The sequence below is a fragment of the Podarcis cretensis genome (genome assembly GCF_951804945.1).
Source record: "Podarcis cretensis genome assembly, chromosome: 9".
Classification (NCBI taxonomy): domain Eukaryota; kingdom Metazoa; phylum Chordata; class Lepidosauria; order Squamata; family Lacertidae; genus Podarcis; species Podarcis cretensis.
This window is the reverse complement of record NC_137178.1, coordinates 40,622,162-40,648,721: the sequence shown is the minus strand read 5'-3', so window position 1 is coordinate 40,648,721 and position 26,560 is coordinate 40,622,162. Positions and strand designations below refer to the sequence as shown.

General features: G+C 41.7%; 1 protein-coding gene across 6 annotated transcripts in view; it reads left to right on the top strand.

The window, feature by feature from the left end:
- GATB (glutamyl-tRNA amidotransferase subunit B) overlaps positions 1-26,560 on the top strand; it is a 59,268-nt gene that overhangs the window by 13,149 nt on the left and 19,559 nt on the right. For 4 of the 6 annotated variants that reach the window (XR_013842369.1, XR_013842370.1, XR_013842371.1 and 1 more), the window contains exons 4-13: positions 261-459; positions 1,548-1,670; positions 6,187-6,300; positions 8,352-8,436; positions 9,203-9,247; positions 11,520-11,709; positions 15,423-15,556; positions 16,173-16,251; positions 21,178-21,312; positions 24,894-25,070. Coding sequence is in view for 2 of the 6 variants with exons in the window: in XM_079990462.1 (XP_079846588.1) it covers positions 261-459; positions 1,548-1,670; positions 6,187-6,300; positions 8,352-8,436; positions 9,203-9,247; positions 11,520-11,709; positions 15,423-15,556; positions 16,173-16,251; positions 21,178-21,312; positions 24,894-25,019 (1,230 nt within the window). In the remaining 4 variants the exon portion in view is untranslated. Of the gene's footprint in view, positions 1-260; positions 460-1,547; positions 1,671-6,186; positions 6,301-8,351; positions 8,437-9,202; positions 9,248-11,519; positions 11,710-15,422; positions 15,557-16,172; positions 16,252-21,177; positions 21,313-24,893; positions 25,855-26,560 lie in introns of those variants that run through there. The other 2 variants (XM_079990462.1, XM_079990463.1) reach the window with 2 other exon arrangements.

The following is a 26,560-nucleotide window of genomic DNA, read 5'->3' as shown; positions in this document are numbered from 1 at the left end:
GGATATGAAAAATGGGGCTTCAGATAGGAAATGGAATGCCTGTTTCTTCTTGTCACTTGTCATCTGTTAGGTTTAAAAAGTAATCATTTTAATGGGGAATGGTGGAGGGGAAAGCAAAGGGGAAAGATTACACTGAGTCTTTAATGTGTATTGCATGAATTTGTTGCTAATAATTGCTTAGAGAAAAGGGCCATCTATTGGAATATAAAGTTGATATACAACCATTTTAAAATTGTTGATTGCTGCAATTTTAAATGCAGGCTGGCTATCAGATCACTCAGCAAAGACTTCCCATTGCTGTGAATGGGAACTTGTCATACATTCTGCGCATGGGGAAAAACCAGAATGAAATGGTAACCAGGAGTGTGAGGATCAAGCAGATACAGTTGGAGCAAGACAGTGGAAAGAGTCTTCATGATGATTTAAGGAGCCAGACCCTTGTGGATTTGAACAGGGCAGGTAGGTTTGGTACTCTTTTGTCTATGTAACTATTATTTATATTTTTTAAAAGGAAAAAGGCAGCAGCATTCTGTGCTTCTGTCTGAGGCTGTCAGTGTTACCTCCTGATTCAAATTGTTCTACACACACAAACATAAACTGAAAGGCTGGCTTGATCAGGGCATCAAGAGAATGCCTTTCTTACAGCTGGTCTGCATGTCTGGCAGTAAATCCAGGGATGGGACTCTGGATGACAGTTGTGTTTGCCATTTTCTAAGGTGAAAGGTGAATCTGGATCCTTCATACATGCTCAGGCACACACAGAGAGAGCTGTTCTTCAAGCCCAGGTTCTTCCAGCCAGGAGTGTGAATGGAGGAATGTGGATTTAGACATGAACTGAATGGAAAAGTGTGAGACGACGGATTAATACAATATATTGAGTGTGGCACAATATGGCCTAGATGCTAAACCATAACATCTCAGCCCACACATACATGCCTACTATTTTGAGTAGGGGAAAGATTGAGATTTGTTGGGGAAAGTTTAAGCACCTTCCACCTGCTGGGTCTTGCTGCCAATTCTGTTTTTCAGTGGCCTGTGCTGCCAGGCCTGATTTTTTTTTAAAAAAAAATTTGCCAAACACAATAGGAAGTGTCTTGGCAATACTATGGGTCGCTATGACTTTGTTGAATTTTATTACTTGATGAATTTGTTCTCGCCATTTGCTTTTATATGCCAATGTGTTTGATGTCTGTTTGTTTGTTTTAATGCTACTGCGATTATTGCGAGCCTCTTTGTGCTCAACATTTTGTCGCTGGAAAAGCGGGATACAAATATTAAATCAACTCAACACTGCTTTGGAGCTGTCTGCTTTCCCCTTGAAAAATGTTGGACCTCGTTTTTTCTCTTGGTGATAGAGGGAAATGAGCGTTCATGTGCCGGTTCTGCAGATCCAAGCGTTTTGACAGTGATTAAATAATAAATGATTACCAGTTTCTCCTGACACAAAAGCTTAAGCACTTTTCACGTGGGCTATTCTTTTTGAATGTCTGAACTGTTTACATGAGATCAAAAGCTGCTGCTCAGAATTTCTTGTCTGTCTCTGGTAGGAGTTGGCCTCATGGAGGTTGTCATGGAGCCCGACATGTGCTGTGGGGAAGAGGCGGCTGCAGCAGTGAGAGAGCTTCAGCTTATCCTGCAGGCTCTTGGGAGCAGCCAAGCAAACATGGCAGGTAGAGACCTAGGAGGGCATGTTTATCATTCCTCAGCTGTAATTTTCCTCTCACAAAGGCACTTTCACCGCATCTTACTTACTTTGCCTTCCAGCTGCTTATCGTTCGGTATTGTTGTGGTGCCGTGTTGTGTTTTGGTTCCCTTTTTCTTTCGTCAAAATCTTCTGATTCTGAATTAAGGTCACTTGGGCCTCTGGTGCCCAAGAGGGGCCCAGCTGCCTCATCTTCAGCTCAGATTCTTTTGTACTCCTAGGCCTTTCTAAATTTTACATAATAAATCTTAGCAGGAAGGGAATGACTGATGGCTTCTGTGCTGCTGCCTCTCCCTCCCCCCTCCCCTTCCCTGCTTGCCTTCCTTCCAAGTGATGCTGTGATGCAGAATCTTTGGAACGACTGCAGTTGCAACCCGACTATTAATCTCTGGGCTCACCTCAGCTATGTGGGAGCAATCCTGGGAGGGTTTGGAGGGAGGATCAAGCGATGGGGGTGGAAGTGGATGTTTGATATCAAACACTTAACATGGTAGGGTATATGCGTGTGTGTACATATACCAATTGCATGTTAGGATTCGTCCAGCACCTCAGAATTCATTCTAGATCAAGGTCCCCACAAACTACTTATAGTGGAGTGCATGAAGAAGCACACTCATACTCAATTCCTTATTATATTGTGTGCATCTTGTCACCTCCCCCTTTCCTTCATACTCTCGTCTTTGCATGCAGCCTCACAGTTGCTGAAAGCAGCAATAATTATTTAGGAGGAAACACGCTGTCTGCTGTGGGCTCTGTGCTTCTGAACAGTGGACAGCAGCTTTGCTTATTTCTGCCCCTCCAGAAATCATCAGCAGAGAAAAATTGTAGCCACTTAAATAGGGCAGCTGCCTTCCAAATAAACCCTCAGAGGGGCATGGAGTGGATGATGGCGTCTGCCACTCCTTGTCAGTTTACTTGAGGTTTCCATTGCTGTCTGCTGCCTTCCCCAACACCAATTCCTCTGCTTACAGTTGCAATAGTTCCTGCTGCTGATGGTGTCAGTTGCTTCTAAGAACTTTTTCAGGAAAGCAGCCTTACCTGGAAGAGGTATCATTGATTTTTATCCTTTTTTATTATTTATTTGTTTCCATTTGTTTCCTGCTTTTGTATTGAATGGTGCCCAAGGCATCTTTTTAGGTATTCTTTGTGATGGCTTCTTTTTTTTTATTTTCAACACTTAACTGAAGTACCAAGCACCCATAAGCCTTGACATGGAGCATATTCCTTAAGATATAATTTTCAGGGAATGCACATTAATTTGCATCCCTTTTTTCCAATGGTGGATTTTTGGCTGTGAAATTCTTGTGGGGCTTGCACCATTTGCTCCTCTGTCTGCTAGTGGTATTTTTTCCCTGCAGTCTTATCAGATTCAGCCACATTCATTTTTCAGCCAGTGATACAGAGGCTACTTTTGTATTATCTGAGCTATTTCTCATTGAGGATAAGTTTGCCCCTTCCTGCCTTATCTATCTTCCAATTGAGTGTGGAGACAAAGGCTGAATTCAACATCCATCCTTTCAGTAGCAAGTACCTGCAGTGTGCCTAGATCAGGTACATGACTTCATTGCAAGATAATCGGAAAAGGTGAAGGCATTTGGGGGGAGATGCTAGCTGTCTGATTGCCATGCCGTGCCCTTGGGTCTAGGAGAGTCTCCAGGAGTAGATTGAGCACATGGTTGCTACCTACAAGAGTGGGACTTTGAAGTCAACTAAAAATGAAGGTGAAGGTATGACCTGTCAAAGGGTAAGCAATAAGTAGTTCATCTGCAGCTAGGAGTCTAGGAACATGCAATTGCTTAATGGACACTTAATCCAGAAAGAGCATTGTGATAAAGGACATATCAGAACTACAAATGAATTGTGGGCCAAGGGAACAGGTAGTAAAGATTCACTTCCACTCAATACAAATACAATTTCAAGTCTTAGGGAATGCAGGCAGAGTTTCTGTTACTCTGCAGTTTCATTATTGCCCGGTGGAATTGGGTCCTGGGCATAGAATATCTGACAATATTTGCCTTTTTTTTAAAGAGAAATATTTCTAGTCCTCAGGATTTGGGGAAATGTACTTACATATAGCTCCTGCCAACCTAGCAGGCGGAAAGGTAAATGGCATTTCCGTGTGCTGCTCTGGTTCGCCAGAAGCGGCTTAGTCATGCTGGCCACATGACCCGGAAGCTGTACGCCGGCTCCCTTGGCCAATAAAGCGAGATGACCTAATGGTCAGGGGTCCCTTTACCTTTACCTTTACTTACATATAGATATTTTGTAGAATCATAGGAGTATGAAATGTGTCTCAAGGACAAGATGCAGATTTTTTTTGTTTGCTTGGTTGGTGCTGTGTTTGGGTTCCTGCGCTTGTGAAATACATACGCAACCACAGAATTGGTTGTGTATAGAGCTCTCAATATAAGCAAGAGGTCCAATGGCTTCAGTCAGTGATGTTCAGGCCTTCTGTCTTGAGGGAACCCTTTTCACATTAACAAGCCTACCGAGGAGCCCCTGTATGTGTTGGCTCAAGAACATCTCCAGATAGGCCTGCCTGAAACTATGTTGAGTGGACAATACTGAGCTAGGTGAAACTTCGTATCTTCTTTTATTCATAAATTAGCCAATCAATTTATTGAGCCAATCAGTTTCTTGAGCAGTCTAGCTCTCTGACAAATGTGCTTGTTTGATAGACGTGCTTGCAAACACAAGTTTGTTGTATTCATGCTTTTTCATACTTCACACTTACAGTATACATACTTTACTATAATGTAAAAATCGTCATGTGTGAAGTATGCCAGAAGCTGTTGATCAGAGGAGAAACAGATCCATACCCACAACTAAACCAGCAGCATGCAGTCATCCATCATTCTGGCAATGAGATTTCCTTGCATCCATGCAGTGTTCTTTTTCCCCCTGGGGGTACGCAGAGGTACGCATGCCCCTAAACATTTTGTGAATATTTGTACTTTTTTCCATTTACTGTATTTACAATGTGAACTATAAAATTGTGATTTTCTTGAGTCATTTTTAAAGAAAAAAACACTGCATCCATATACATGTGCTTTGTGAGAAGACCTTAAAAGGAAGGGCGCTGTCCTCCAGCACTTTTCCTTGCCTAGTGTTCTTCACAAAAATATAGAATGGGAGCACTTGTGTCTTTGGAAAGTGCCCTTGAGAAGACTTAACTCTGGCTGGACAATCAGTTTTTATCCTTTACAAATGCAATTCCTGTGCTGTTTACTGCATTGTGTAAATATCCAATATTTGCTTCACTTTAAAGGGCATTAACTTAAGTGTTGATAAGAAGGAAGATGCAAAAGTGTGTGTTCTGTGTCATTTAGCGGGATGGCATTTGTTGGGGGGGGGGGGTTATATTGGTTGCCAGACTGTTAGATACCTGTTTTTAAAAGGATGTGGAAAAGCAAAGAATAATAACTCGAAAAGGCTGTTGTGGTGTTTCTACCCCAGCTTTCTCTTTAGCAGGAGATTGCCCTCTGCATCACTTTCTACAGGGCTATATGTATGACACTTTTTGGCAGCTGGGAAGGCTTCGAAATTGTATTTGTGGCAAAGATTACAGTTCCTTGCAGGGAAGGCAAAAACAGGTTTCTGACACCTGTCCTTGAGGCGTAAATTTTCAAGGACACTTCAGTAAATCTGCCCTGAGCAGTAATTGGCTTTGTGACAGAGCCATGTGAACTCCTCAAATGATAGTTTCATACTAGACAAAAGCCATATTCTGTCTTGACGTTTTGTGGTTTCACTGCCGTTAGGGACTTTGGTCAGATTTCCCTTCTCTTCCCAGGGAGGATCATCAAAGGACCTTCATGTACAACTATTAGTTTGGTTAAAACCTAAAGAAACAAAGTCTGATTAAAGGAGGTGTCACATTGCACAAAGTTTGCACAGTAGATTCCAAATGTTGTGCCGCAGTTCTCTGTGCTATGTAGTCTTGCCAGGAATTTGTATCTGAGCTACAAAACCTTAATGGGGGGCATGTCCTCTATTTTTTTTATTTAAAAAAATAGACTATGGCTGCACAAGTCCCATATAGCTCTGAAGCAATGACTTTAAGTCTATTCAAAATGAGTCTAGAAGCTTGGAAATGATGTAAGAGCTTCATTCCATTTGATTTCTGAAACGGTTGGGTATTCTCTCAATTGCTTCTGTGTCTTAAGATGTATGCATCTGCTATCTTGAGAGGGATGTCCATGTGCTTGTTTCACAGGTAAGAAATGTCGACTTGGGACAAATCTCTAGAAGAGATTCCAGTGTGTGTTGCCTCTGACAGAACTGTCAATCCCTTCTTGTTAGATCTTCAGGTGTAGAAAGATGCAGGCATGAAGGAAGAAATGGCCCTTTGATTCTCTTCAGGGACAGCTAATCCATGTCCCTGTCCCAAACTTTTTATTGGAAGCCCTGTACAAACCACTTGCAGATAATGTGGGATTAATTCCATTTGATGAAATCTCATTCTACTGCTGATATCTCTTTAGAGGGTCAACTGAGAGTAGATGCCAATGTATCCGTGCATCGCCCTGGAGAACGTCTTGGAGTGAGGACTGAAGTGAAGAATATCAACAGTGCCCGATTTCTTGCCAAGGCCATAGGTAAGTGAAGCACTTCCTCCCAAATGAAAATCTGGACAGGGAGTTTGGAATCCCATGCCAGAAAAAAACCACATCAGTTTCTGTTACTGGGCAGGTTATGCTAATAATATATACAAACCTGCTACCTCTAAGTTGCATGCATTGTCTTGATGTTTTTAGCCTAGCTGAAATCCATCATTGTGAACTGTAATAATGTTTTGCATTGATAGCGGTCTCTGTGTGTAGAAACCTTTGGCTTTTGTGTGAGTGGGGTGCTTCTTTTGCCCCTGGTCACAGATGGTCTAGAAATATAGTGATTGGAACGAGCCTTTGGGGGAGGAAACCTTGACTGGGAACATAACTTCTTTGCTGCCTTCCTTTTTTGGAATGGCTGCTTGTACCATCACTTCTGTAATCAATAGGACCAGGTGCCTGCAAACTACTTAAACGATACTTAATTGGCTGAAATGCAAGCATGCTGGTTTAATTTGTTCTTCTTAATTCTGTTTTCCTTGTTTTAAGTTATTACCTTATATTGCATGTTAGCCCATTAGGTGTGCACACATGCATGAAATGTGGTGTTATAATACAGGGAAAGTATAATTTCTTGGCTGGCAATTGATTGGTGGGTTTTTGTTAGCAGGGCCTCCTCTGCAACAAAGAAAGCAAAATGTAATGGCTTGCTGTTTAGCCCAAGACAGTTTTAGTTCCATAGTAGCACGGCCACATTCCCTTAGATGATGCAAGAGATGCAGAGTGGTGGTGGTGGGAGTATATGAGCCACAGAGAATGTGCATCTGCAATGTGAGTGTCACATGAAGAGGCGGATGCTGCTGTGTTTCTATGCAAGAGAATTATTGGGCTCAGAACAGAGAAAGGGAAACATGGGAGGGAGCCTGAATATTGTCTAGTGGAACCCCCTACAATGCAGGGATATACATACAGTGGTACCTCGGGTTACAAATACTTCGGGTTACATGTTTTCAGGTTGCGGACCACGGGAAACCCGGAAGTACCGGAAAGGGTTACTTCCGGGTTTCGCCGCATGCATAGAAGCGCCAAATCGCGTCACGCATTTGTGCAGACGCAGTGCTGCAGGTTATGAACGCTGCCGGTTGCGGACGTGCCTCCATCACGGATTACGTACGCAACCTGAGGTTCCACCGTACATCATTTTGTTCGTATGCGTAATCACAAAACGTAACAAAAATAGTCATAAACAATCAATAAAACATCAAAAAGTACACCACCAAATTGCTCAGTTTCCACATAAATCATAGTAAGATCTGAAACAGAGACTCAAAAATAGTAATATAACAGCAACAACCCCCCACAACAAAAACCCCTAAATAATACCTCAGCCCAAGAGTCTGTTCAGCAGCCTAAGCTTTTGTAGCTGGAGTCAGTCAGAGCCGCACCCTCCCAGGCCAGGTGGGGAAGCATGTCAGAGGGCATGTCTTCCAGGACTCAGTCAAGATTTATGAGTGCCACTATATGTTAGAGGAAGAGCTATAGCTCTGTGGTAGAGTGCATGCTTTGCATACACAAAGGTCAGTCTGTGGCCTCTCCAGGGAGAACCAGAAGGACTCTAGTTTAATCCTGGATTGTCACTGCCAGGTGGACCAGTGGTCTCACTTGGAGTAAGGCAGATTTATTATATTTCTGTATATGCGGGTTATTTTTGCATCTCGGGGTGAGTCAAAAAACACAGAACTTGCTCTTGATCTCCAAAAGAAATTAGTCCAACAAAGGCCCTTTTGAATAAAGGTGGAGATAAAAGTGTGCGGTCAGTCTTAGTCTGTATGAGAGCAGAATGACCATTTCAGCTGTATGACTTCAGGGTGTTTTGGAATGGGATTGTGTTGAAAATTTATGCCTTCCAAAAACGGTATAAATTAAATGTCAGAAAGCAATTCAGTTTATTTGTGATTCTCTAATATTTCTGTTAGGCTTACTTTGGCACTGATAAGCATTTTAAAGTGTGTGACCCCCAACCCCAACCCCCCCGGTTTGAAAATTTAAAATAGGCAACGGTGCATCACAACTAAGCTTAATTTATTTTTTTTGTTAAGACTATGAAATACAAAGGCAAATTGAAGAGCTGGAGAATGGAGGAACTATTTTGAATGAAACCAGAGCCTTTGACTTTAAACGTGGGTAAGTTTTTCATTCTACCATTGGTGGGGATTGAAGGCAGCATTATTAGCCACAGAGCCATCCTGAACATATCTGATGCTTTGTTCCTAAACAAAATCATTTTGAATTATGGACCCATGGCCTCTTCATACAGCCACTGGACATGTGGTAGCTATGAGGAAAGTACTTTGAAATTCTGTGTGATGGTTCTTGCCTGTGGCAATCTGGCTTTCTGCCATATTTGTAGTTTTGGTTTTCTACACATTCTCCTTTTTGTGTTTAAATGCTGAAAGTCAAATTCTACAGAGGATGGACTTGGCATACAACCACCAAAGCGCCTAGGTTTCTTCCCCCCCCTGCTACCTGCTACATACTGAAATAATCATGTGATTATGCCTCTGTGAGTGGGAAGATTCCCATGTAAATATGCTGAAGTCGGCAGAATAATAATAATAATAATAATTTACTATTTATATCCTGCCTGTTCAGGAGATAAGCATTTAAATTGCTAAGAGTACAAGTAAATGCCAAACTATCTGTTAGGGTGGCCATGAGGAACCTCTGGCCTATGGCCAAATTAGATCCAGCAGGCTGTTTTTCCAAACCATGGCCACCTGGCACCACACCTGACATCAGGTAACCATGAAGCTGCAAAGGACAAATTTGAAGCTTAAAATGTCAGTGAACCCCACTTGCCAACGAGCAGTCAGCTAGGTTGGCTGCAGGAGGGGATTCCTCACTGTCGGCACCAGTCAACCAACCTAACTTTTTGTCCTTATTTTTTTAGGCGCACCATAGCAATGAGAGACAAAGAAGGAAAACAAGACTATCGGTAATTATCTTTAGATTGTTTCTGAAGGAAGCTCTTCATTGTAAGTTGTGATTCCCTTTTGGCTTCCTCAGACTTGACAAGTCATTGGTGATGGTCATTACCTCACAGAGTGATTCCTCGGAGTTGAGAGGAAGCTGAACAGAATTAGTCACCTGCTGCCCTTTGGTTAGACTTACAACGGGTGCGGTGAGGGAGGGTATTGCTCTGATGCATTTATTAATATTTTAACAGTGATGTTTATAATTTGTAATGCTGCCATGTTCCACTGTCAAATCATATTGAGACTAGCAGGTAGCATGAGAGAGGGCCTTCTCTATAGCAACAACTCTTTCTCCCAAGACAGGTTCAACTGGCCTATTCAGTAATGGCTTTTAGTCAAGATATGTTGGCTTCTGCAGGCCTCTAGTGGATTTTTATTGTCAGTTTACTTTGGAATCATAGAATTGTAGGGTTGGAAGGAAACCCAAGGGTCATCTAGTCCAACAAGCAGGTGGCCTGTATGAACTCACAACCTTGGTGTTATCAGCACCATGCTCTAACTGTTTTACTGTTCTCATTTTTATTGTACCAAGACTATAGTGTTTTGTTGCTATAAATGTAAACGAGCTTGGTGGGCCCAGAGGGCTGAAAGGCAAACCAGAAAATTTTCTATAAATGATCCCAAGGCAGACCACGGCTGAAAATAACATTCATTCATTGCTGGTTGTCGGTCAGGACTTTGCAATCTATCCCTGGTTGCTAGAAGACAGAGTTGTATTCCCGAAAGTAAACCCATTGAAATTAATGGAACTAAGTTAGCCATGACCTATGGGTCTACTGAGTAAAAGTGAGTTGAGAATACATCACACTCCAAGCTGGTCTGTTCTACTGTCGGATTGCTCATATCATCATGAAGTTCTTTCTAATGTTTATTCATTAAATCATTTTTTTTCTTTTTTAAAAATATTTTTTTCTTTTCCTTTGAACCAATGGGTTTAGCTCCTACCCTCTGGAGCAACAGAAAATAAATCTGATTTGTTGTTTTCTGACAGCCCTTCAAATATTTGAAATAGCTGCCACCTCTTTAGTAGTCTGTGCTACAATTTTTTATGACCAGCTGAAATTTGTTAAAAGCCCACTTCCAGGTATGTTCAAAGCTGCATAAATAGCACTTCCACTTGTCCATCATCATTTTATCATAATATCCTTGCTACATGGATAAAAGTGGGTGTACCTTTTTCAATAGAGTTTTGATTTTTCCACAGCTAATGCAGTTGAACACTGTAGCTAATGCAGTGCTAACCTCTTTAGACCTCATTTTCCTATATCACAGGATACTGTATGAGGAGAGGGCTGTGGCTATTTCTTTAGTTCTTTCCACATCTGCTAGCCTCAGCCTGTTTCACTGCTTAAACTGATGAACTTGAATGTTTTATTTAAAATAAAATAAAAACGGGGAGAAAGAAAGCATGGATGAATCAATTCAAAACCTATAGTGAAATTTGCTTTTTAAACTGTGCTTTTGTTTATTGAAATCTGGATTTGAAAGCAGTGGGTGTAGCTTAAGTCTAACTTCTTCAAGGAATGCATCTCAGCTGTTTGCAAAGAAACATGGCAACACTTTAATTGTGTTTGCAAATCCATCATTTGTTCGTGCAAGGCAGGAGTTGGCTCTTTAATCGCCATGTTTTTGTGGTGGCTTGAATCAGCCCCTTCTTCGGCGCAGCCCTTGTCATTTGATGTTGTCACTCAGATTTATTTGCCATGGCACCCCACTGAAGATGGCAACTTGGCTTTTAGCGCGGTTTCCTCCTTTCATTGAAACTCCTCCGACTAATACGAGGGAGGTTGCAACCTGCATGGAACACTGCTAGCATCTGGCTGTCATTCTTCCTTTTCCCCTTTGCCAGATTGTACTCCCAGTTGGTCTGAAATCACAGGTCCTGTTTGGCACCGAGGACGATAAGCGACATCTGCATTTTGTTTGTGTGGTTTTTTTGGAAGGGCGTAAAATGGCTTAAATTTATTCCTTCTCCCCGTTGCTGGCTGTTGACAGCCAGTGGCGGATCATCAAAAAAGAAAGGCAGCTTGAGGCTATGCACCTCGGCACAGGGGCTTATCTGTTGCTGCTGAGAGGACTTGCACTCAGCTGTGGACTCCGAGCATTTGGTTTGCTTACGTTAAGTCCCATAATTGTTAGGAGAAGGAGCAACTTCATCACAGGTGGCTGGGATGCGGCTAAAGGTTTTAAGTGAAAAGGACAGCAGAGGAGCCTCCCTTTGTTTTCTCCCAGGTTTATGCCGGAGCCGAACCTTCCTCCATTGATTCTTCGCGATTCTAAATCTTCGCCTGCTCACACAAGCGACCAGCAAGTGGTGAATATTGATTGGCTTCGGGAGAGGCTTCCTGACCTCCCCAGTGCGAAGAGAGCAAAGCTTGTTGAATGTTATGGGATTCAGCCTCAGCACAGTTTCACCTTATTGGTAGGTCTATTGACTGAACATTCAAGTAAACCAAGAAACTTCAAAAGATTCAGTGCTTCAGAAAACACTCCTAAAAATGTCATATTAGCCAGCTGTCAGTTCTCATAGATTTTTCTTACGTAGAAAATGAGTTCAACACGCTTGGCTGTTTCTGCTCAGATAATGTACACAAGAGGGTCTCTGAAACTATACCTGCTTTTTTTTTTTTTCATGTGTCCATCAGCATCATAGTAAATTGAAATATATAGCTAGTTATTGTAGCCTCAAAACCCTTTTTGTCTTAAAAACATTCCTGTATTGTAATTTTTTCAATGTATTTGCCTACAACACTACTATCTCTGGAATGCTGGCATTAAAATATGTGCTCTGTGAGCCCAGTTGGTGCATATCATTCTAATGTACCAGCTCAATCAATCTTAAGAGCTGGGCCAGTAGGGCTTTTTCCACATTATTCTTCAGCTTGTGGCTATATTCCGTGGAGTATCGCTGTCTGTAACATTGAAAAGTCACACGCCAAGCAGTTTTAAATTTTTTGTTAACCTTCTCTTGGATGCATGACCTTTGGACCACCCTTGTAGCTTAAAGGGGGAGAAATTCATAGAAAAGAACAGCACCATATGGCTTTATGACATTTGATCCATTATTCTACCATAAACTTACGTTAATGCACTCTAAATACTGTGACACTTTTCTGGAATTTAATCATGCATGTATCTGTCATAAGCCTACTATATGTACAAGCCCTTTCATGTAACATATATGCTGGCTCCAGGGCTTCTTTTTAGCAGTGGAAATAAATGAGACTGCCTAGCCTAACCTTAGATTCCTTTCATTCTGCTGAGTACTCAGCTTTGACTAATGTTAGCCTTTTCTCCTGTGTTTTTTTCTTCCTCATCTCTTTCTGTCTAATGTGTCTTTCTGACACTTGGACACCAGGCCTATTCTGGAAGCCTGCATAGTTGAGCAGAAAGTAACTCAGGTGCTTATTCTGAAGATGGTACCAACCCATTGAGCCAACGGGAGTACTATCAACATTTTTGGTCCAATAATGACTCCCTGCCATCCATTGTCTCTACATTTAGGTCTTGGGGAAGGGGGTATTGTTCCACAAACACTATTTCTTTTCTTTTGATTTACTGAGAGTCCAGCTAATCTAAATTCACCTGAGACATCTAGTTTCCGTTGGTGTTTTAAGCCTACATCAGGAATACAAACAGATTGCTAATGGGGAGGATGCATAAATCTAATGAGCAGTCTTTCAAGTTAGAGTGCCCAAGCGTGCTCATTAAATAAATGGCATAGGTACTGGGACACCTTCAAAATGCAAGATCCACACTCCCTGCCAACTTGTTAGCGGAAGCATTGTGCAGGGGAAATTGCATTAAAATAAAGTCATAGTTCAGTAATGAAATATTATTATTATTCTTTGGTTAGTTCGTGTTGCATTAATCCTTAGGGGGAATTTGAAGTATGTATTCTAAATTTCCACCAGGCTACATTAACTGTAACGAGCCCCCAAAAATAAAATAATTAGAGCCTGCACATAAAAATAGGCAGGAAACAAACAATATGCAGCAAAGGCAATAAATTCAGTGTTGTACATGTAGCTGAAGCAGGGTATGGTCCAAGTATGAATAAGGCATTGTATGGTGAAACACAGGTCTAAATAAGGGTTGAAGTTATAAGGCTTTAATGTATGTATATAGTTTGGTATCCTTTGGACTATGTTGCTGTTCCACCAAGACCTCCAGCATATTCCGTGAATATAAAAAATACATAAAAGGACCTCGGGTTTTGCTCTGCTCACAGTAACTAATTTGGCTCCCAGTATTTTCAGCAGTGAGAAAATCCCACACTTCCCCAAACCACTGAAAAATAGCACATTTCGCAAGTGAAAAGTGATACCTGCTTTCTGAAGTTTAGCTTATATTGCTAAAATTTCACCAAATGCTTTTAATTTCACTGAGCTGTTCACATACTTTAGCCTCTGCTTCAACAATAACACCTTTTTATACATTACATATGATAGTTACGGCCTTATGGGATGCATTTGGTGTCTAAATGTGAGGCCCCCTTTGAGCTCGGGGCCCTGGAGACCAAATGGCCCCCCTCCCAATTGGTTCTGCCTGCACACGGCTGGTAATTGCTCTGAGCTCCTGCTGAAATCTCTCCTATGATTGAATGGACACTAGGCATGTTAGTGTTGCTTTGGGTCCAGGGTGTTATTTCCGATACATCCCGAGTATTCTCCCCAAACATCTCCTGTCATCTTTGACTTGCATGCGAGTGTGTGTATGAAATTTAAAATGGCAGCAGTAGTAGACAGATCCACATTGGTGTACTTGTTAAATATGTAGGCTTTCTACCAGACTGAACATCTCATCAAGCTCTTAGGAATATGTGTATAATATATGCAGTAAGAAAATTGAATCTCCTGACAAACTTGCTTTGAACTGAATGGGACTGGATAAGGGTTAGGATTTTGGGGACGATTTCACTTGGCACTGGATATAAGCAAGTTCCGTTCAAGGGTTGCCTTGTGTGTGAGCTTATTCCCTAAGCTGACAAACTGTCTGAGAGAAAAATATTCCTCCTATGAGTCATAGGATTACTCCAGCCTTCTGTGCTGAGTGAGTGCTAGTTTGAGTCTGCCATGCATTTTGATCAACTTTCCGGCAGTAAAAGCTGTCTGGAAGCAAACGACTGCTCGAGTCTTGCTTGCAATACAAAAACTGCAAGAACTAGAAGGCAAGGATTCCGCTTGTCACTCAGGAGGAGTTTTGATTCAACTTAAAACACACACTCGCATTTGACAGAAGCATTTACATTGTGACTAATGATGCTTGCTGATCTGCCTTTAATTACCGAGTCTCTATATAGTCTGTTTAAAGATTATAGAGTTGTGTGTTTTCCTCTTGCTTTGTGTTTGCCTGAAATTGATTCTGACTGTATGTGCCAGTTCTGGTTCAGATGCTGGGTGGGCTGTTGTAGCCATATCTATTGCAGCCATTTTAGAAAGCATCAGTATAGAGTACCATTATGAAATTGGACAGTAAGCAGGGCGAGTCCTGGCTGATCTTTCATACTGGGTTAACAGGAGTTTTGCCAAGCTCCTCCTTCCCCACTAGACTCAACACCTGTGCCCTTCTTTACCTGCCTAGTGACATAGATACAAATATTTACCACATGTGTACACATCTCTCCCTTGGGACACTCCCTTATAATATGAGTGCTCACATGCTTCTGTGATGTCATCAGATTTCACAGGGAAGGGAAGAAAAACTATGGTATGCTTTCGGGGTGGGTCATTCTATTCTTATTGTGTATGTATTTGGTGGTCTCAGAACACTAAAAAGAGCAGCCTAACTGTGAAAACATACACACACAAGCAAAAAACTTCACGAATTATAACGGTATATAATTTCTGCAAAACTAGCAGTGGAGAGGCTAAAGGCATGCCTATCTTGCTATTCTATTGAATACTCATGCAGTGGCAGTTTTTGGAAACATTGTGAAGTTAACCTGAGGCATGTTGATCAATTGACTGTTGCGAATAGCTGAGAAGCCAAGAGGTTAAGAATATTCCACATGTGATAAGACCCGAAAGCTCATGAATATGAGTGTTTATTTTTTAATTTTTTTTTGTTTTTGTGGTGGTATAGATAGCTGGTTCGGCTGCTGCCATCTTAACACACCATTTTGTCTCTGAGCAGAATGAAGATGGATTAGTAGAATTTTTTGAAGCTGTGGTGAATGCAACAGGAATGGCTCCCAAAAAGGTCGTTGGCTGGATTATAAAAGATATTCTTGGCTATTTAAAACAGTATAACCTTGAAGTAAAGGAAAGGTGAGGCTTTTTAATGTTTATACTTTTGCGCAAGCAAATCTGTACACAAATATTAGTCTTCGATAATGGTAAATAATGTAGTCCTCTGTTACCACATGGGCATCTGAATAAACCCTTCAGTGATTAAGGATGCCACAGTAACCTTCAAGGTTCAGTTTCTTACATAGTAGTTACTGTTGTTCAACTGATGCATAAAAATCATACTGAAACTTCTTTATCTGATTCTACTAATTTACAAAAGGGAGAGGGGTGAGATCAATGGGTGAAGGAGAAAAGTATTTTGCAAGTTATAGGTAGACAGCGAAGAAAAGAAGGTGAACATCCATTAGAATGTGCAAATGACTACAGATGTCAGCCAGCACTACAGTACTCTCAGTGGGATTCGTGTTCCCATTTGCAACTAGCACATCTCCTCCTGTTTAAAATTGCATGAACAGAACTGGATTAGGATGGTCATGGGGAAACCTAATGTACAACCCAGGCAAAACAGTTGGAGCCTTTTGCTCAGATGGTTTTCTGAACATCCCAACTGTGATACAACCATATTAAACGTGATGAGTAGCTCGTGCTGTATTTCTGCATCTCTGCTTATTTCAATCCATTTTATGTGGTCTAGTCCAGTCAGTCCTCTTCTTTTGGCCGAACTTCTGAACCTTCTGGAAAACGGAACGATTTCTTCCTCAGCAGCCAAACAAGTGAGCATTCCTCTTTGTAACATTACCTTTACCATGAGCTTGTTTGTGTCACGGTGCATTTGAGTCTTGAATTTGTAAAATGTTATATCTTGTTTGGCCTTAGTTTGAAAACACGCCCCCCCTTTTTTAAAAAAATCTGTTATCTATTATCTCAGTAATCCTCATTTTTGTGTTCAGTTACAAAGAAACGACAAAAGATAAAAGGATCCTTGTTTGGGCTTCCTTGTGCAAGGCTGATCGTATGTGTATGTATTCTGAAATAAGTCTCACTTGAACTTAGCTCCATTGAACAATGTGGGTAGGATTCCAGCATTGGGTGAAAATCATACGTGGCGGTGATTCTCTACTTCCACTCCCCGACTCAAAATTTTCTTTTGGAGTTGGGGTAATATTAAATCTTCCTTCTTGGCCTATCATCAACCTTCAAATAGCCAGCTGCCCACCCAGTCTCTTTTTGTCTCTGTAGAGGAAGATAAAAGGTATCCTTTTGTTTTTCTCCATGGCTCGCAAAATGGCTGACATGGGGGGAAGGACACATTTTAGAGCTGAAAAGCTGCCAGAATTCATATTCCCCTAATGCGAGTTTACTATTGGAAACTGTAGCCTCAGAGGCCACTCTAAGTGAAAATAAATTATTGATGGGGTTTGGACGTGGGGAAAACTATACAGGATGATTACCATGTGTACTCTAAGCCTCAGTCCCATATAAGAGATATGCAAGCTTCTTCAAAATGTTTTGTAAATAACTTGGAGGATGGATGGCGGCTAACAGATTGAGGTTGAATCCTGACAAGACAGAAGTACTGTTTTTGGGGGACAGGAGGCAGGCAGGTGTGGAGGATTCCTGGTCCTGAATGGGGTAACTGTGCCCCTGAAGGACCAGGTGCGCAGCCTGGGAGACATTTTGGACTCACAGCTGTCCATGGAGGCACAGGTCAAATCTGTATCCAGGGCAGCTGTTTACCAGCTCCATCTGGTATGTAGGCTGAGACCCTATCTGCCTGCGGACTGTCTCGCCAGAGTGGTACATGCTCTGGTTATCTCCCGCTTGGACTACTGCAGTGCACTCTACGTGGGGCTACCTTTGAAGGTGACCCGGAAACTACAACTAATCCAGAATGTGGCAGCTAGACTGGTGACTGGGAGCGGCAGCCGAGACCATATAACACCGGTCTTGAAAGACCTACATTGGCTCCCAGTACATTTCCGAGCACAATTCAAAGTGTTGGTGCTGACCTTTAAAGCCCTAAACGGCCTCGGTCCAGTATATCTGAAGGAGCGTCTCCTCCCCCATCGTTCTGCCCGGACACTGAGGTCCAGCTCCGAGGGCCTTCTGGCGGTTCCCTCACTGCAAGAGGCCAAGTTACAGGGAACCAGGCAGAGGGCCTTCTCGGTAGTGGCGCCCGCCCTGTGGAATGCCCTCCCATCAGATGTCAAAGCGATAAACATCTACCTGACATTCAGAAGACATCTGAAGGCAGCCCTGTTCAGGGAAGTTTTTAATATGTGACATTTTAGTGTATCTTTCATCTTTGTTGGAAGCCGCCCAGAGTGGCTGGGGAAACCCAGCCAGATGGGCGGGGTACAAATAATAAATTATTATTATTGTTGTTGTTGTTATTTTGTGGTTTGTTGTTTGTAACCCTCCTTTGGGAGGTGGGATGGGATATAATTGTAATTAATAAATGAATGATGTAAAGCTAATAATTTAAACATTTTATACAGCGTGTGTGTGTGTGTGTGTGTGTTTGGCTTGTTTGGCTACGTTTCCGAGCACAATTCAAAGGGAAGGTAAACTGTTTTTCCGTGTGCTCTGGCTTCCATCATGGTATTCCATTGCACCAGAAGCAGTTTAGTCATGCTGGCCACATGACCTGGAAAGCTCTTGGTGGACAAATACTGGTTCCCTCAGCCTGAAAGCGAGATAAGTGCAGCACCTTTTACTCTTTGGGGGAGGACTGTTTAGCTTTCATCTGTTTGTAATAGAACTTGTATTCTCTGTGTCTTTGAATTAGTAACTTATTCAAGATTTATACCCACCTCAAATCCAGGGTAGGCTTCACAAATGCAATCTAATAACCAAAATAATTAAGACACCAACTAACAATGTCATTGTTTGGCTATTATTGGTTAAACCTGTGAAAAACAGCATCCTTGCTACATTTAGAAGAGGACGTTGATGGGCTAGATGTCTGAAGAATAACAAATGTTTCTAACGATTCTCAGCAGTAGGCAGGGAGATTGGATGGCCTGAGGGCACAAATAGCTATATACACGCACACAACAGTGAATGAATTGCTGCATTTGAGAGTGGGGTGATTGAACTGCAGCACTGATGGGCTAGGCAAACTGAGACACACGCACACAGGCAACACATGTACACATTGTTGGAAGCTTCCAGCAGGGTTATTGCTGCTGCTGCTGCTGCTGCTGTTTCTGTTTTTGTTGTTGTTTATGCTTTCTGCGGATCAGGAAGCTCAAATTGTGAAGGGCTGTGAGCCTTATTAGAAATGGTATGTTCTGTGGCCATGAGAGGAGGAAATATGGCTGCATTGTGTAATTGCAGCACTCCCAAACAAATCTTTTTCCAAACCTATGCACACAGCAACCAGAGAATCTTTCCAGGTGTGAGCTTGTTTGCTTACTGTATAGCCAATTAATTCATATCTACACAACAGAACTTTTCAGGTGAGACGTGTTTTCCTTGATTAAGAGCTCTGACTGGGAAGCTGCACAAATCCCAGCTTTTAAAGATAGAGAGGTGCCTCACACTGAGTAATGTCAGTGGTCCATCTAGTCGCATACTATATATTGTCAACCCTGATGAACACAGGGTCTTTATCCTATCTCTTCCCTGCAAAAGATTCTGATATGCTTACTTAAATATATTTAACACCATCACATGCCTTGACTGTCTAAGGAACGAGACCAAGTTGCACAGTGGCTACATGGGATTGCTTTCTTATTGAAAATTTTGTGGCCTCCGACCAAACAAATGCAACTGCAAGTTAAGAGCTTGAAGACTTGGTACAGGGCAGATTAATTTGAAGAGGGGCTCAAATAGTGTCAGTGTGTAGTTTGCCACATACCTGCACCGTTACTTTGGACCAGGTGATCTTGTAGCCCTGGGAGAAATTTCATCCGTTGTGGCGGAAGATTTGTAACTTTGTTAGTTCTCCCCCATCTCGTTTTAATCTTGTTTTGTGTAAAGCAATGCTAATTGTGCTAGGGAACGTTACATTAAAAAGCACTTCCATTTTCTTAGCTTTGGTGAATTAGTAACATGGAATTTCCAACATGACAGTCATTTCTGCATTGGCAGATTGCAATTGCCCAAACATGCAATTATGTCTTCAGTGCAGGAACAAGCAGAAGCAGCTATTTTAAAAGGTCTCTTTCTCTCCTTCTGCTCTCTCTCTCTCTCTCTCTCTCTCTCTCTGCCTCCATCTCTGAAATAAGAGCAGAGGGAATACAGAAAATGACTGCCCAAAGAAATTGCTTTTATATAAATAGCCCCATTCTCTAGGGTTTTTTCCAAGGTATCAGAGCCCAACTACAAAGCACTGTAACTTTAACTAATAATTATTCCAGACAGACACTTAAGTTCATCCAGCTGTGCTTCACCGTGATGGATAACTGGGCTAGAGCTGCCACAGGGTTCTGCATTATAACCTTCCACACCTCTGTGGTCTATGACCTGCCTTTATGTAGCTAAACTCCTTTTTCTCCCACTGACAGTCAGCAGAGTAACAGTTGCCTGGTTAAATGGTAACTCTACAGGAAATTCAGAATTATAGAATTGGAGAGTTGGAAGAGACGCTGAGGGTCATCTAGCAAAGTGTCCCCTGCAATGCAGGAATCTCAACTAAATCTCATTTTGCAATTTCATTTATCCATACTCCATGGAATAACAGATAGGGTTCAGATGGTGTGCATATGCAAAGATCACACCCTTAATAAATATTACCAGCTACACAGTCCCAACCCAGTGTGGTGTTCACAGTTATGGTCAAAATCATCATGGTACGCAGATGAGCAAGCATTGAGGGGCAGGGAAAGAGATAAAAAAAACCTACCTGGAATATGTATTCAATCCATAGTATTAGACACACACTTGTACACACCAGTTAGTTATAACCAGTCTGCATTAGTAATCTTGACTTTGTACAGTACATTTGAGAGCGGACTTCCACTAAGAGCCCCCTTTTTTTAACCAAAAGGAAGGTGCTGCATTTTACAGACTTAAAGAATGGACATGTATTATCCCTTATAAAGGAAGAAAATATGAAAGAGATTTTCCACCAAGCCTGATCAATAGACATTTTATTGTGGCACATTATTGAACTGTGATAAGCCCAAATGTGAGATGCTTTATTTAATGTGGAGCCTGCGAACAGCATTAGGAGTCAGGAGAAGTATTCGTTCAGCCTAGTGTTACTGTTTTGGGCAGTAACTACAGTAGTACTGGATACCGTAGACCCTAAATTGTAGAGGTGTTTGTGTTCAGGCATGTGGGACAATGGGACTCTTCTAATGATGCTTTTTTATGATTGGACAAGGGTCACTAAAAATACCTTCTCAGTAGGATTGTGACATAGCCTTGCATACCTGTGCCACAATTAAAAAATACCTGCTTGGTACATGAGACTAAATATTACCCTGCTTTCTAAGAGAACTAGAAATGTGAGTCCAGAAAGAGGCGATCATGATTTTTCTAAAGGAAACTTACCTGAGAAGTAGGAAACTTTACATGCTTTGCACATCTAGATATGGGATGTCATCAGTAGATTGATTTCTGATTTTATGTCAGAATGGGAGTCATTATGCCCGTTAATACGTCTTTGCCTTCTTCTTATTGCAAACGTCATCCTTGCCTTCTGAGAGACATGTTTCAAGCACTGATTTTCCTTTATCTTGATGCTGCAGGTGTTGGAAGTGATGTGGAAGGGGGAAGGGAAGACTCCATCTCTGATTGTTAAAGAAGAGAAGCTTGAACTGTTGCAGGATCAGAATGAGCTTGAGTGCATCTGTCAGACTGTGATGGGAGCCCATCAGAAAGAGGTGATATTGATAGCAACCCTGGGAAATTGGGAACAAGAGACTTTGACTCTTCAGGGTGGGTGGTGGAGATAAAAGATTTAAATTGCCACCTTCCTTTCATGCTGCCCTTTTGTTTGGAAACTCTTCAGATAAAATGGGAGGGAAATTGCATTGTGACACATGAAGTGGCTGCAGGAGATGGCAACTTAAATCCATGTCCCCTTGACTCCAGGTACTCTACACGAACGTGAATATTCTGTATAGACTGTATGCTTGCAAAATAGCATTTGCATGGAATAATAGGAGCAAAGTAGAAAATATCTCCACCTGAAGCTTCAAATTTTACAGTGAATTTTTTTATTTAAAAAATCCTTGCAAATTAAAAAAAATCCTTCCAAAGATCCAGAATTAGCTTTATAAAGAGTAAGTGCTTTTGCGTTCTCTCTAGAGCACAGATTGGCAAAGCAGCAATGAATGGCTTAATGTTAAGTAAAATGTTGTCTGGTTACATATGCAGTAGGGAAAATACTAACATCTATCGAGAACAATGCTACCCACGCCCATAGCTCTTCAGTGGAGGCCAACAGCTTTGCAGAGAGCTTTTGATAAATAAAATGAGTGTGTGCTAGGTCTGTCTGACCTTCATCGTGCTAACTAATTTGCAGTGGCTGATGAAAGTGCCTCTGTATTTTCCAGCTGGTACTGAAGCGCAAGCAGAGACAGTCTGAGCATTAGAACAGATCAAGGAGCACAAGTGTTTTTTGTTTCAGTAACAACATGGATTTTGAGTATTTAATTCTTTAACTAGTATTCTAGTGGAGGCGGGCATGAAAAATCAAAGGCTGTTTTGATTCTGCTTTTCTAAACAATAAGACACTATTTAAATTGGTGACACTATGCTCACACTACCATGAGATCTTATGTATGAGTTAGGACTTTTTCCAGATAACTAATCGAAGTATTTGCCACAACTTCAATATCAACAGGATAATCCTGCAAGCCCTTTTCCAGGACAAGTAAGACTGTGTCCAATTCCTGTATAATAGACAAAACACCCACCGCTGGGACCATAGTCTTTTTGCAGAGAGAGAACTATTGAATTTCAAGAGCAAACCAATCATGCCACAAAACGGCAGGACATAGCTGGATGTTTGGGAATAGAAGTAGGGGATGGTGAAAGACCCTTTTTGATACATACTGCCACGTAGCCCCTGTAAGTGATTTTGAAGCAATGTTTATTTTAGAGTCACAAAACAGGATAGGGAGAGTTGTGTCGTATCACTGATGCCACTGGGACCATCCAGCAACCTTCTATGTGCTATAAATCTGCAACCACCTCCTCTGTGGCTTTGGCAATCAGATTAGAAACTGCAGTGCTAGCCCTGTGGAAATATGTTATTTTGCCCCAGCAACAGAAAGCTATGTTTTGGGTGCTGGGAAAATTAGATTTTCCCCTCAGCAAGCAAGCATTACCTGAAGAGAACTTACTTGGTTTTCTAATACTGTGGCAATAACTGTATTGTTTATAGAATTATTTGAATAAGCCCTTCAGCTTTGGTTACACTTGTTGACAGAACAGGTATCTTGCTTTAATAATAAGAGCTTTTAACTGGAAGAGTGAAAGAATACCTTACATTCTGAATGGTTTTGAAAGACCGCTTCTCAGTTAAGCATAATAATAAGTCCCTTAAGTCATCTGAAAAGTGTCTGGGTGTTGCCAGAAGCTGTGCAAGCGTTAGAGCCACAAAGCAGATGCCATATCTCATAGTACTACATACTAATTCAAATGCTGGCTAACACTCAGTAGTGGTGTGTTTGGGTCGGGCCCTGGAGCTCCTCTCCTGCCACAGGCACTGCTGCTACTTACCCTAGATGGGAGGTTGCCCAAGATTAGTGGCTGTCCCTGTGCCACCATACAGCCCTGTCAGCGCCCTTGCCCAGGTAAGCAATGAAACCAGTGTCCACAGGGCAGCTCTACCCCATCACACCTTGAATTAGTGTATAGTTGTGAGATTCGGTAGCTGCATTTTTTCTTCTTAGTCCAAAGATTACTCCCTGTTCAGCCTGAAAGTAGGATGCAAGTTCTGAATGCACTGCTTCCCTTCAATCCAGTCCAGTGGTACTAGTTACAATGTCTGCTTGCAGCTTCCAAGTTCGGAGTCAGGATGCTACTGAATACCAGCTAATGGGGAACAATGAGAAGGCTGATCTGGGTGGCCACTGCCATCAACAAGCTGATGGACTAAAGCAGCCTTTCTCAACCTGTGGGTTCCCAGATGTTGTTGAACTACAACTCCCGTCACCCCTAGCTAACAAGGCCAGAGCTCAGGGATGATGGGAGTTGTAGTCCAACAACATCTGGGGACCCACAGGTTGAGAACCGCTGGACTAAAGGAACCATTGCTCTGATGCAGAAGTGGGATTCATATGACCCACCAAGCCAAATGCATCTCAGCTAGTGGGTTTATAGGACTCTTGTCTTCGCTTACCTTACAAGACTAGGAAAGGCTGTGATTTCTTTTGGCGGATCACAGTACATGGCTGGTGGGCTGTGGTTGACAAAACAGTAGCAGGTTCTACAGACCTGCTTTATTCTTTCCAAGACTTTCATTGCTGCTCTTTTAGTGCTGAGAGCTTCCTTTCAAACGAGTGGGGCCTGTAGTAAAATGGTAAAAGCACATCCCGACTCTCTAGTTCAGGCCTAGGGAACATGTGGTCCTCCAGAGGGTGATGGATTCCAATTCCTATCAGCTCCAGTCAGCACAGCCAATGGTCAGGGATGATGGGAGCTGCAGACCCACATCATCTGAAGAGCCAAAAGTCCCCCATATCTGCCTTAGCGGTGCTCCTGTTCAGGGTTCAAGCCAATCATACCTCCTTCTGGGATACTGTTAAATTGCTAGGCGCTCAACTTGTTTCAGAATTCAGAAACGAATAAACAAACAACATACATGGGTTAGTGTGTATTTTTAAATCTGTGAAATCACTTACTGCTCTTGAAAAACACCATGTATATATCTTTTTTTAAAAAAAGTTAATGGAGAAATATCTGCTCTACTGGTGAGATAACTTGTTGGCCCAACTAACGTAAAGTTATGCACTGCCTCTTGTAACTGACTCCATTACAAGCCTGCTGTAGAGTGCTGTAATGTTCCTTCACCTCATTAGTGGTGAAGACTGATTGGTGCAACAATCTAATTTCACAGTGCATGCTCTCTACACCAGGCTTGCTGTTAGCAAAAAAGGAAAGTCCAGCTTAGCTTGCCATTTTGTGCTGCACAACAACCTTGCTTTGCAAATGTAGAATCTTTAAATCCAGGTGGACCTTAAGTTTGCTCTATAGAAATGTGAGAAAGGACACAAGAATTGTACTATTTAATATTACGGTAATGAAATAAAATCATTCTAAGCTTCTGGGTTGCTAAACTGTCACGTTTTATGATGGCACATCAAGAACAGAAAATAACCTGCCAGTTCTCAAGGTTTGCTCTGGCTTTTCTGGTTGTGAAGACTAGGATTTAGCAGCAAGTCTCTTCGGTGTGTTTTTGCTTTAGTTTGATGTTGCTCAGAATTGAGTTTTGTTTTGTAATTTTTCTTTCAAGGTGGCAGACATAAAGAAGGGCAACAAAAAAGCACTGAATAAGCTTATTGGACAGGTTCAAAGAACAACAAGAGGACGCTCAGACCCTGTCCTGGTGAAACAAATACTAGAGAAGCTGCTATCGTAGGAGCCTGCGGTGAAAATTCCATATCTGATATTTGCTGCGGTTATCAGAGTGGTATTTAATTGATACTTCTATCTTTCACAATCAATCCATTGTACTGACTTCATTCACTTCTTGCTTACTGTATCAAGTTAACTGCAGCCACTTTCTGCAGTTTTTCAGCTTTACTCAGGCCATCATCCTCTTAAGCAGAGGTTGGCAACCTAAGGCCCGTGGGCCGGATGCGGCCCATTCACCTTCGCAATCCAGCCCACGGACAGCTCAGGAATCAGCGTGTTTTGACATGAGTAGAATTGTGTCCTTTTATTTAAAATGCATCTCTGGGTTATTTGTGGAACCTGCCTGGAGTTTTTACATAAGTAGAATGTGTGCTTTTATTTAAAATGCATCCCTGGGTTATTTGTGGGGCATAGGAGTTCGTTCATTATTATTTTTTCAAAATAAAGTCCGGCCCACCACAAGGTCTGAGGGACAGTGGACCTGCCCCCTGCTGAAAAAGGTTGCTGACCCCTGCTCTTAAGTGGTTGTCAAACTGGAACATAAGGTATGCAAAGAAAGAATTCAAATGGTATAATGTGCAAGTTTTTTGTATGAAAGCTTCTGGTTTTGAAACATATAATGAACTCTTTCTTCCAATTTATTAGTAATATTTTTCAGAAGTAGCTTAAATACTTCTTAAGGTATTTTCTTGGTGATAAAAGCAGAGCATTTCTAAGTTTGTAAAGTACTCAAGAGACTTAAAATCCACAATTGCTTGTATGGACAGTTGTTCAAAAGCAAGCCTTTTGTTATAGGAGTAAGGGAATGTAAATAATATATTAAAGGCATTATTTCAGTATTGATGTTTCATTAAGCAGACCAGACATGTCTTCAAACTTCGTTTTATTGGGGGGGGGGGGTTTATTTTTGACTGTAATAAACTAATTTATTATTTATACCCCACCCATCTGGCTGGGTTTCCCCAACCACTCTGGGCGGCTCCCAACAGAGTATTCAACAGAATAAAACATCAAACATTAAAAACTTCCCTAAACAGGGCTGCCTGTAGCTCCACAAACAACTATAGAATGAGGTGGTCAGTTCTTCTGATTTAGAAAATAAACAAAATGAAGAACCTTATTAAAAAGGGGGGGGGAAATGGCAATCTCTTATGTTTAGAATGATGACAGTTCTATATATTTGGGTGGGGAGGGATAACTGCCAAGCAGCTCAGCTGCCTGTTTCTGGAATTTTAAGCTAAGTCCTCCTTAATGACCCCTTACTCTAGGCTTCAACCTAGAGTAAAATTGTTTTGCTTTTGAAGCCAAAATGATGCTCTTCAAACAAATTTCAGGGACTGCAGGTTTTCCCCACTATCTAAAGAAAATAGCCTGGCATTTCAAGACACTAGAGTAATGAAGATTTTAACATTCGTACATAAGAATAACTATCAGCAATAAAAAAGTAACATTTAAATGGACTTATTTTTGCTGGGGAGAATTAAACCACCTTCAACACTTTTTAAAAAGTGGGTTGTCAAAGGCTGCATTCGTATCACAGAGATG